This window comes from Oncorhynchus mykiss, chromosome 20 (assembly GCF_013265735.2).
Source record: "Oncorhynchus mykiss isolate Arlee chromosome 20, USDA_OmykA_1.1, whole genome shotgun sequence".
Classification (NCBI taxonomy): Eukaryota; Metazoa; Chordata; class Actinopteri; order Salmoniformes; family Salmonidae; genus Oncorhynchus; species Oncorhynchus mykiss.
This window is the reverse complement of record NC_048584.1, coordinates 25,248,046-25,261,034: the sequence shown is the minus strand read 5'-3', so window position 1 is coordinate 25,261,034 and position 12,989 is coordinate 25,248,046. Positions and strand designations below refer to the sequence as shown.

The window sequence follows — 12,989 nt, the reverse complement described above, 5'->3', positions numbered from 1 at the left end:
AGAATTTTTAACCAAATAAGAAGTGAAGATGGTGCTATGACCTGGTCTGGAACCTGACTGGTCTACATTTAGAATACATTGAGTGGTTTAAAAGGATATAAGTTGAGTATTTACCAAGGTTTCCAGATTTTTAGCTTGGCAAGAGAGTTTGAAAATGGCGCAATAATTATTTAGGTCATCCTTTGTGAAGGAGGAGTATATGGGCCACCTTCCAGACCCTGGGATATGGTAGCAGAAAATAACTGTTAGGTAAAAAATATTGTGTTAAAGATTCTGCAACCAGAGGAGCAGAAAGCTGCAGCAAGAAAGCAGCCCCAGTTAATATTTTTACATCAATCTTGTGCAAGACGTCTAGCACATTACAAGAAGAAAGTTGTTCAAATTAAAACAACGATGTTCTAGAAGTTGACAGAACTTCCATCGAGCCAACTAGAGGATGGGAGAGGGGCAGGCGGGCATGTGGTCGAATGGCTGACCAGAGTCAAATAAGCCACCATTTCCTTCAAATAAAAAAGCCTGCTGAGATTAAACGCATCAATTATCAAATTTGACTCAGTAATGATGCCACAACTGACACAACTTGCTGAGGCAGGGAAGGAGATGATTTTTCACACTTCAGTGCTTTAACTATTTTCCAAATGAAGACAGATCACCTGCAGAGTCTGAGAAAAGAGCTCAATTTAGCTTTCTTGAAGTGGATCTATTTCTCAATTGCTTGGAAAAACTACAAATCAAATCAAATTTTAATTGTCACATGCTTCGCAAAAAAACAGGTGGAGACTAACAGTGAAATGCTTACTCACAGGCCCTTCCCAATGCAGAATACAATAACAAATAACAAATAACAATAATAATAGAAAAAAAATTGTAACACTTGAATCAGGTACAAAGTCTTTTTTTTCTCAACATAACAAGATCTGAACATTCCATAGAGAACCAGGGATTTGTTGTGTTTTTTACTCTAAGGCATTTAAAGGGAGTATGTTGTCTGCCAGAGAGATGAGTTAATTATGGGTCAGGCATGTAGCCGATGAAGAAACAGTCAGAGTAATACATATCATGAAGAAAAAATAATTATACAAGGATCAGTGTTAGTCTGTTTGGTATCTCTAATACATGCAAAAGGACAGTGATCACTGAGATCAGTAGCAAAGACACCACTGGACAAGTACTTGTGGGGGCTATTTGTTAGAATTAGGTCAATCAGCAAGGAGTTTGCTGGATTTTTTACATGAATCAATCTGTGAGGGTTTTGCAATCAGATGAGACATGTTAATATCAAGACAAGTACTCATAAACATGGTCTGAGGCCGGGGTAAGCCAATCTAAGTTTAAATCCCCATGTGTGTGAGAGACAATGGCTGAGAGAGAGAGAGAGAGAGAGAGAGAGAGAGAGAGAGAGAGAGAGAGTTGGAGGGATACGGGTGTGTGTTTGTGTGACACCATCAGTGAATATACCCCTGGGAGCGCTTGGTCCTCTATTCCACCCTCATGCCTGATTGGATACATTGTTCAGTCAGATGCAAAATTGTGTCACAAGCAGTCACATGTCCCTGGCGTGTTAACACTTGAACCACTAAAGCAGTCGTTTTGACGGCTCATGATTTCATCTTTTTAGTCATGCCCCCCACCAATCTTGACTTTTACGAAATAAATCTATATTACACACTGTCGGTGTTAGAATCTTAATATCACAAACAGAACAGGAATTACACCCAGTTTTAGGAGAGCATGTCATTTCCTTAAACGTTTTCCCCCTGTTGTTGGACCTCCTTCCAGATGGGCCTGCTCTGCTCCTTCAGACAGCTGAAAGTGTAGTGCCCAGCTGATAATCCCCCGGATAATTGCCTTGAAAGTGAACCTAAACTATAACGAAACTAATTTCACACATGTAACAAGAGATTCAATAAATGAAGCATAGTATGATGGGGGAGAATGGGTGACTTGATGAGTGAGGGGAAGTGAACAATGCAAAATGATGTAATCAACAACTGTGAAAGAAGAGTAGGGCGGACCCTTCCATTGTATTGATCCATTCTAGTTATCATCTTAAAATGGCATGTATCCTATATCAGTCAACTGAATCCCAGCAGTCTCATCAGTCTACTCTGGCCTAGTTGGAGTACAGTGAGAGCATGTGTAATTGTACATGCTGAACAGCTTTCAATCTCAGGGAAAAGATCCACATCGGGCAGCAGGTGAGCCAGTGTCGGAGAATGTGATGATGAGGCTTGGGGAACTTTATGTCGACAAGACGAGAAATGTCACCATGGACGATTTATTAACTTCTATGACTGTGGAAAAAGTTGCTTGCAAAGAAAACAAGTCTGGCCGGCACCATGAACAAAGTGAGATGGGTGCTCCCTCCCTCTGCGCAAAATAAGGCAATATTATTATTGTTGAAGAATAACAAGACAATGGGAACACAATAAAGACAAAGATTTGGACTATTATACACTACAGTCAAACAAAGGGATGTCAAGCAAGTGAAAGTTCCGAAAATTGTGTCAACTGTTAGGACAAGGGATAAGGGAAAAGGGGATACCCAGTCAGTTGTACAACTGATTGCATTCAACTGAAATGTGTCTTCCGCATTTAGCTAAACCCCTCTGAATGAGACAGGTGCGGGGGGCTGCCATAATCAACATCCACGTCTTTGGCGCCCAGGGAACAGTGGGTTAACTGTCTTGCTCAGGGGCAGAATGACAGATTTGTACCTTGTCAGCTAGGGGATTCAATCCAGCAACCAGTTACTGGCCCAATGCTCTAACTACTAGGCTACCCAGCTAAATGATATCCAACTGACTATTTTTGACTGCTGTCATAGACACTTATATGCATTATAATGACATTATTGATTTTGTGCTGAGTTTCACTATTTGTCAAGGCCACTTGGCGCTTATAATGATGTCTAGGCTGCTGATGTTTTCATCATTTGACTGTGCGTCTTTTGACCGTGCGTCTTGGTGGTTGGGATCATTTATATATTTTTATTAAAATCATTATAAAAAAAGCTGTTACCATATTCCAACACATTTTTTTGTCTGTTTCACAGTTCACTCAATGAATAAAATTGATTGAACACTTGAAATGTGCGTATTTTAAAAATTATTTTACCATTTTTTTACATACAGCCTACAGTAACATAAACTCATGGACATGTGTTATTTGAAATAAAATATAAATCATATTCTAATGTGACCAAAGGGCTTCATCAACATGTTCGCGATAGCATATATATTAAATATATGAATTACAATTCAAATGTTGCAGACAGAATGACTGCTGATTAGCTTGAAGGGGGGTCCATCTATAGGGGCCAACACACTGGGAGACGAAAGGGGAATACATTCACCGTGACACCGTCTTGACCGCCACACCAGTCTGCCTGCTTGCAGTGTAATAACACAGTGGTGATGAGAGTAGAACGAGTGCTAGGGAGGGGAGTACTTTAACTTCAAGCTGAATTTATGGGTACATGTTCAAAACTCCCTGAGACTAACAGATGTTGTTGACAAAGAAGGGAATAAAATAAGTGGGAGTCATATTATAAAATGGTGGAAAGTTAAAAACAACAGCACAACATAATCCATCTAATGAGAGAGTTGAGTGGAACAGCTGTCTGGGGGGACAAACGCTCAGTAAATGAGATGCAGGTAGATCTTTTACCCCTTGACGCAGATGGCCCACTCTCCCACAGCTCCTAGCAAGGGCACCTATCTTGATACAGTCACACTGTCAGGGGGATAGTCACACACTACCTACAATCAATATCGGAGTTGTTTCCACTCACACACACACACACACACACACACACACACACACACACACACAGTCACTTACATGCCACCTGTACTTCAGTCCTCCTCTGTAGTAAGGCTCCTACACGGTTCCTGACGATACATCGGTAGAAGCCAGCATGGGAACGGTCCAGGGAGGGAATCAGGTACCTGCAAAATGCACATTACACATACATTAGATATCTGGAACATCTCCAATACACACTCATCAGAGAGTTGGAACACACACAATACACCGACATGACGGGAACACAATACACCCACATGACTGAAACACTATACACCCACATGACTGAAACACCCACATGACTGAAACACAATACACCCACATGACTGAAACACAATACACCCACATGACTGAAACACCCACATGACTGAAACACCCACATGACTGAAACACAATACACCCACATGACTGAAACACCCACATGACTGAAACACAATACACCCACATGACTGAAACACACACATGACTGAAACACAATGACTGAAACACATGACTGAAACACCCACATGACTGAAACACAATACACCCACATGACTGAAACACAATACACCCACATGACTGAAACACAATACACCCACATGACTGAAACACACACATGACTGAAACACAATGACTGAAACACATGACTGAAACACCCACATGACTGAAACACAATACACCCACATCAGAACCACAGATATGTACATTCAACAAATCAGGTGCAACTGTGCTATTGCAGAAAGAGGAGAAAATTAAACAAAGAGAGTCAAGGGGAAAAAAGAGAGAGAGAGAGAGAGAGAGAGAGAGAGAGACAGACAGACAGAGAGAGAGAGAGAGAGAGAACTGAGCCTGCATACAGCCTGATGATAATGACTCTCAAGTTCATCTATTCCCAGAGGGAAATTACCCCCAAGAGATTAGAGGAGCACTCACAGACACACACACACACACACACACACACACACACACACACACACACACACACACACACACACACACACACACACACACACACACACACACACACACTGTGGGATTACATATACCTCCTCATCTATTCCTGAATGTATTACTGAAGCAGACCCTAGAGAATCAAAAACAACAACAAGCACAACAACAACAACAATAACAATGTAGGTCTTATGTATCCAGCAGCCACCAGCCCACCCACACCCTCCTCTCAATTGCATACTCCTTGTCTCATTTTTCCTCCTCAAAATCCATTGGCTGGGAAAGGTCCCTCCCTCTGACCTTCTCCTCCGATGGGTTTTGTGAAGAAGGTGATGACAGAGGAAGCGAGGAGTATGCAATTGAGAATATTCAATTCACTGTACATCCCATGGAGCTGCAGTACCTACTCCTCCCCATGTGGGGGCACCCAAACACATAATATACAATACCATACCCCTTTTAGCCGGACATAGTAATAATGTCAAATTAATGATAAAGCACTAACACACACTTAGTAAGTCATGCTCTCTAAGTCTGGGTACAGTAAATGTCTGCTATGAAAGTGGGGGATATCACACAAGGAAATTACCACAAAAAGAGAAATGCAGAGAATGTCAGAGATAACATCTGGACTCTCCGTGGTGACTGGTGAGTAGGATAGGAAACGTTTGAAAGGTCAGAGTCCCTTGTCTCGCCTCGATGTGTTTGAAACTGGAATCAAACACAAGCCCTGGAGCTTTGATCAGATTGCTCAGGAAGCCAGACTCCACTACACCAAAATAACATATCTCCCTATGCAACTGGGTCCTGGACTATCTGACGGGCCATTCACAGGTGGTGAAGGTCGGCAACATTAACCTCCTCCACACTAATCCTCAACACAGGGGCACCACAAGGGTGCCTCCTCAGTCCCTTCCTCTACTCCCTCACACAGTTCCAACTCCATCATCAAGTTCACTGACGACACAACAGTAAAAGGCCTGATTACCAACAACAACGAGACGGCCTACAGAAAGGAGGTAGGCACTCTGACTGTGTGGTGCCAGGTAAACAACCTCTCCATCAATGTCAGCCAAACTAAGGAGCTGACTGTGGATTTCAGGAGGAACCAGTCTGGGCACACCCTCATCCTCGTCAATGGGGCCGCTGTGGAGACGGTCAAAAACGTAAAGTTCCTCGGCGTCCACATCTCCGAGGAGTTAAAATGGTCAAACCGTGGTGAAGGCGACACAACAGCGCCTCTTCAACCTCAGGATGCTTAATTAATGAGGCCTGTCCCTGAGGGCTCTAACAGTGTTGTACAGGAACACCATCGAGAGCATACTGTCGGGCTGCATCACAGCTTGGTACTGCAACTCCACCTCCACTGACCGTAAGGCTCTACAGTGGGTGGTATGGTCAGCCGAACGCACCAATGTGTGCACACTGCCTGCCCAGGTGTTGGAAGGCCAAGAAGATCATGGAGGATTTCAGCCATCCGAGACACGGCCTGTTCTAGACGCTTCCATCACTCAGAAACGGGCAATATATGAGCATCATAGAAAAAACAGTCAGACTGGCCAATAGCTTCCACCCCAGACCATCAGCCTACTGAATAGCCACCAATAGGCAGCTACCTGCAATCATACCCTGCAATTACATCTGGGACTCTGTCTAATCTAATCTTTCGTTTGGTCTATTTAGCTACTCTGACTTTAAGGATTTTTTTCAAAATAAAGAGAGTGTCTGGTCTATACATTTCCCTGCACAAATCCTCTGTGTGATAATCAGAGATTGTTGACATAAAATACTGGTGGTACTGCAACTCTCTTCTTGGAGCCAGACTGACGTTACACCACACGACCAACAGGGGGAGCTGTTCAAAACGCCTGTATATGTAACCAGGTCTGTATTGTGCTGGTATTTCAGAAACAGTTAACAGACCCATCTTTAACACCTTCCACGTCATCAGTCATGTTGCAGGACAAGTCTTCGAAACGATGTCATTCTGCCCTGATAAGTTGTTATAACATTTAACTGACACACAGTAACATGTTAATACTGAGTTAACTTAGATTACACAATCTAAAAGTTAGGATCTGAGCTCTGTCTCTAAATAGCTCCAGTAAAAGAAACCCTTTTCTTCACAGTCACGCCACTTACTCACTTAACTTTGAAAGTGTTCCAAGAGGTTCCTGTCTGCGATCCGACAGATAGATATAAAGGTACATAACCTGGTGACCTTGGGCTACAAATTACTGTAGTGGGAAAGCTCTCCCTGACCCTGTGGATCAATGCTGCAGAAAAGGGGGACAAAGACAGAGAGGGACGACGGGAAAGAGAAAGAGAGGGAGGGAGAGAGAGAGAGAGAGAGGAGAGAAAGCAAGGGAGGATAGAGGAGGATCATCTGGAGTTTCGATCTTGGTGCTGTAAAAAGCTATTGACCTCAGATGAAGATCAATAGACACAATAGAGTGGGGAAGGTAAAGAGATACTCCAAGCCAGAGGGGATAAGATGGAAAGAGATAGATAGATAGATAGATAGATAGATAGATAGATAGATAGATAGATAGATAGCGAGAGAGAAAAATAATGAGAGACAAGGCAAGAAGGGCATTCTATGCCATCAAAAGAAACATAAATTTCAACATACCAATTAGGATTTGGCTAAAAATACTTTAATCAGTCATAGAGCCCATTGCCCTTTATGGTTGTGAGGTCTGGGGTCCGCTCACCAACCAAGACTTCACAAAATGGGACAAACACCAAATTGAGACTCTGCACGCAGAATTCTGCAAAAATATCCTCCATGTACAACGTAGAACACCAAATAATGCATGCAGAGCAGAATTAGGCCGATACCCACTAATTATCAAAATCCAGAAAAGAGCCGTTAAATTCTACAACCACCTAAAAGGAAGTGATTCACAAACCTTCCATAACAAAGCCATCACCTACAGAGAGATGAACCTGGAGAAGAGTCCCCTAAGCAAGCTGGTCCTGGGGCTCTGTTCACAAACACAACAACACCCTACAGAGCCCCAGGACAACAGCACAATTAGACCCAACCAAATCATGAGAAAACAAAAAGATAATTACTTGACACATTGGAAAGAATTAACAAAAAAACAGAGCAAACTAGAATGCTATTTGGCCCTAAACAGAGAGTACACAGCGGCAGAATACCTGACCACTGTGACTGACCCAAAATTAAGGAAAGCTTTGACTATGTACAGACTCAGTGAGCATAGCCTTGCTATTGAGAAAGGCCGCCGTAGGCAGACATGGCTCTCAAGAGAAGACAGGCTATGTGCTCACTGCCCACAAAATGAGGTGGAAACTGAGCTGCACTTCCTAACCTCCTAACCTCCTGAGCGAGAAAGAGAGAGAGAGAGGGGCGTGAGGGAGGGAGGGAGGGAGGGAGGGAGGGAGGGAGGGAGGGAGGGAGGGAGGGAGGGAGGGAGGGAGGGAGGGAGGGAGGGAGGGAGGGGAAATAGACAACAAGCAGGCCAGCTAGACACACATCATCTGGTGAAGGAAAGACAACAAAGTCTGTCTGGAACTGGCTAGAGATGAGGACCAGTCAATATTAACCCTTACTGACCCTGTTGACTGCTACAGTGCCTTGCGAAAGTATTCGGCCCCCTTGAACTTTGCGACCTTTTGCCACATTTCAGGCTTCAAACATAAAGATATAAAACTGTATTTTTTTGTGAAGAATCAACAACAAGTGGGACACAATCATGAAGTGGAACGACATTTATTGGATATTTCAAACTTTTTTAACAAATCAAAAACTGAAAAATTGGGCGTGCAAAATTATTCAGCCCCCTTAAGTTAATACTTTGTAACGCCACCTTTTGCTGCGATTACAGCTGTAAGTCGCTTGGGGTATGTCTCTATCAGTTGTGCACATCGAGAGAGTGACATTTTTTCCCATTCCTCCTTGCAAAACAGCTCGAGCTCAGTGAGGTTGGATGGAGAGCATTTGTGAACAGCAGTTTTCAGTTCTTTCCACAGATTCTCGATTGGATTCAGGTCTGGACTTTCACTTGGCCATTCTAACACCTGGATATGTTTATTTTTGAACCATTCCATTGTAGATTTTGCTTTATGTTTTGGATCATTGTCTTGTTGGAAGACAAATCTTCGTCCCAGTCTCAGGTCTTTTGCAGACTCCATCAGGTTTTCTTCCAGAATGGTCCTGTATTTGTCTCCATCCATCTTCCCATCAATTTTAACCATCTTCCCTGTCCCTGCTGAAGAAAAGCAGGCCCAAACCATGATGCTGCCACCACCATGTTTGACAGTGTTCAGGGCGATGAGCTGTGTTGCTTTTACGCCAAACATAACGTTTTGCATTGTTGCCAAAAAGTTCCATTTTGGTTTCATCTGACCAGAGCACCTTCTTCCACATGTTTGGTGTGTCTCCCAGGTGGCTTGTGGCAAACTTTAATCGACACTTTTTATGGATATCTTTAAGAAATGGCTTTCTTCTTGCCACTCTTCCATAAAGGCCAGATTTGTGCAATATACGACTGATTGTTGTCCTATGGACAGAGTCTCCCACCTCAGCTGTAGATCTCTGCAGTTCATCCAGAGTGATCATGGGCCTCTTGGCTGCATCTCTGATCAGTCTTCTCCTTGTATGAGCTGAAAGTTTAGAGGGACGGCCAGGTCTTGGTAGATTTGCAGTGGTCTGATACTTGCTTCCATTTCAATATTTTTGCTTGCACAGTGCTCCTTGCGATGTTTAAAGCTTGGAAAAATCTTTTTGTATCCAAATTCGGCTTTAAACTTCTTCACAACAGTATCTCGGACCTGCCTGGTGTGTTCCTTGTTCTTCATGATGCTCTCTGCGCTTTTAACGGACCTCTGAGACTATCACAGTGCAGGTGCATTTATACGGAGACTTGATTACACACAGGTGGATTGTATTTATCATCATTAGTCATTTAGGTCAACATTGGATCATTCAGAGATCCTCACTGAACTTCTGGAGAGAGTTTGCTGCACTGAAAGTAAAGGGGCTGAATAATTTTGCACGCCCAATTTTTCAGTTTTTGATTTGTTAAAAAAGTTTGAAATATCCAATAAATGTCGTTCCACTTCATGATTGTGTCCCACTTGTTGTTGATTCTTCACAAAAAAATACAGTTTTATATCTTTATGTTTGAAGCCTGAAATGTGGCAAAAGGTCGCAAAGTTCAAGGGGGCCGAATGCCTTCGCAAGGCACTGTATGTTTCAATGCCCACTGGCATTCCTGTGGGCTTCATTCACACCTATTTTTCTAGATGTTCTTGTGATTTTTGGATGCACTATGGTTGCTTCTCAAATCATTGATTCCTCCTCTCTCCTCCTTACAAGAAGAAGATGTGACAGAAGGGACCTTGGACCTTGTCCTCCAATACACTCTTAGAAAAAAGGTTTCAAACGTGTTTTTTTGCGGAGGGTTAGGGTTCTACCACTAACTGTTTTGATCAGAAGAACCCTTTTTGGGAGACAAGGGTTCACTTATTGTTATCACATTAATTCATTTGGTTTTCCCGTAAGAGTAGTGTCACCCTTTCACTCTCTCCATCCCTCTTTTCACTTCTCCTTTCCATCCCTCTCTCATCCCTCTCTCCATCCCTCTCTCCATGCCTCTCTCCTCCCTCCTTCTCTCTCCATCCCTCTCTATCCCTCTCTCCATCCCTCTCCATCCCTCTCTCCATCCCTCTCTCCATCTCTCTCTCCATCCCTCTCTCATCCCTCTCTCCATCCCTCTCCATCCCTCTCTCCATCCCTCTCTCCATCTCTCTCTCCATCCCTCTCTCATCCCTCTCTCCATCACTCTCCATCCCTCTCTCATCCCTCTCTCCATCCCTCTCTCCATGCCTCTCTCCTCCCCTCTCTCCATCCCTCTCCCATCCCTCTCTCCATCCCTCTCCCATCCCTCTCCCATCCCTCTCTCCATCCCTCTCTCCATCTCTCTCTCCATCTCTCTCTCCATCTCTCTCCATCCCTCTCTCCATCCCTCTCCATCCCTCTCTCCATGCCTCTCTCCTCCCTCCATCTCTCTCTCCATCCTTCTCCCAATCCCTCTCTTCATCCCTCTCTCCTCCCTCCCTCTCTCCATCCCTTCTCCTTTTCTCTCCATCCCTCTCTCAACTCCTCCCCAGGCCAATTAAAGGGGGACATGACGCAGAGTAACTGTCCAATGGAGCATCAATCAATCACCCTCCAACATCCCTGCACCCTGCTGACTCCCCCAACCTGTTAGACATCATGCACACCGCACTGAGCTCCGCAAAGGTTAATTGCATTCATTATAGAGAGAGAGAGGGAGAGGGGGAGGAAACTCGGGCTAAAGTCACCCTGAAGGTTCTGGCTCAAGACTGAATTCTCCACATTCCTCCGCAAGGTTAGGCTGCGGAGCACAAAAAAATCACTTGTCAGCTTTCTCTCCTCCTCTACCTATCCCTCCCCCCTCTCTTTCTACCCCACTCTCCGCATTACTGCAGGGGATCCCTCTGATTCAATCTGCTACATCCATAGCATGCTGCACTACATACAGTACATACAAAACACCCATTCTGTTTACTTGCGCTAGCCGGTCTTAATTGACCTGGCGAACACAACAAGAAGAAGCCTCACTAACGTCACTAGCTTAACAATCGCTCCTAATTAGGCCATTAACACTAATAGACTTCACACCAGAAGTAATTTAGTCCAGTTGGCTGGTCTTGCTCTGTGCTAACCCCAGAACTAATATGGTTTGATACCTCATTACAGACAGGTTATTACAGCCCTCTCTGGCTCCTCCCATCTATGATCCCTCCATCGCCCCAGGCACCTGTCAATCACTGTCTCCTCCTCTCTTCCCTCTTCCTGCCTCATTCACTCCCTTCCTCCTCCTGGCTCTCTGTCGCCCTCTCTTGAGTTTCTTACCTACTCAGCCGTGCAATCTGAATGTCTACCTGCTGCACATGGAAGCCTAAAACTACACGTGACAACACGTGAGGACATGTGAGAACACAATTTCGTGAAGTTATTGTGACATAAATGTGACAACATGAGGATGCAAAATGTCAGCATGTGATACCATGACACGACACATGTGAAAACATGATCTCATGTGAATCCTATTGGACAACATGGGGATGCAACATTTCAACATGTGATACCATGAAATTACATGCGACAACATTTGAGCACATGTGAAAGCCAAGATGTCAAACGTCATTAAGAATAATTAACTTTCAAATCTACAACTAGTTACTGTATTTTTTACAGCTAAATGAAGGTGTTAATGGACAGTATGCTGCTTACTTGGGACTCAACCTTTGAACTCACAACCTCTTGATTGCTAGCTACTTGAAGTTCCTGCTGAGCCACCAGGTCTATGGGTATAATAGACTAAATACAAATACAAATACTATATCTTTATTGCCAAGAATACATTTCTGCACTTTGCCTACAGTTACAGTAAAAAGAAAGTAAATATATACAACAATGTGGAGGTGTTATTTCTATAAAATGACAGTATGCTGCTGTATTCTGATTTAAATTTCTGTAAAATCTTGTTCAATGTTGTACTGTAAAGAAAATTGGGACTCAGCCTTACCACTAGAACCACCATAGGCGAATGGCCACTGACATTTGCTAAGCTACAGTTGAAGTTGAAAGTTTACACACACTTAAGTTGGAGTGATTAAAACTCATTTTTCAACCACTCCACAAATTTCTTGTTAACAAACTATAGTTTTGGCAAGTCAATTAGGTCATCTAATTTGTGTATGACATAAGTCATTTTTCCAACAACTGTTTACAGACACATTATTTCACTTATAATTCACTGTATCACAATTCCATTGGGTCAGAAGTTTACATACACTAAGTTGACTCTGCCTTTAAAAAGCTTGGAAAATTCTGTCATGGCTTTAGAAGCTTCTGATAGCTTCTGATAGACAACATTTGAGTCATTTGGAGGTGTACCTGTGGATGTATATCAAGGCCTACCTTCAAACTCACTGCCTCTTTGCTTGACATCATGGGAAAATTAAAAGAAAGCCAAAACCACAGAAGAAAATTGTGGCTCTCCACAAGTCTGGTTTATCTTTGGGAGCAATTTCCAAATACCTGAAGGTACCACGTTCATCCGTACAAACAAGAGTATGCAAGTATAAAACACCATGGGACCACGCAGCCGTCATACCACTCAGAAAGGAGATGCATTCTGTCTCCTAGAGATGAACATACTTTGGTGCAAAAAGTGCAAATCAATCCCAGA

At 43.3% G+C, this 12,989-nt stretch overlaps 1 protein-coding gene across 5 annotated transcripts in view; it reads right to left on the bottom strand.

Annotated features, from left to right (window-relative positions):
• Positions 1-12,989, bottom strand: part of sdk2b (sidekick cell adhesion molecule 2b) — a 461,496-nt gene that overhangs the window by 93,391 nt on the left and 355,116 nt on the right. For all 5 annotated transcript variants that reach the window (XM_036956065.1, XM_036956068.1, XM_036956066.1 and 2 more), the window contains exon 3: positions 3,844-3,950. In XM_036956065.1, the coding sequence (XP_036811960.1) occupies positions 3,844-3,950 (107 nt within the window). The remainder of the gene's footprint in view (positions 1-3,843; positions 3,951-12,989) is intronic.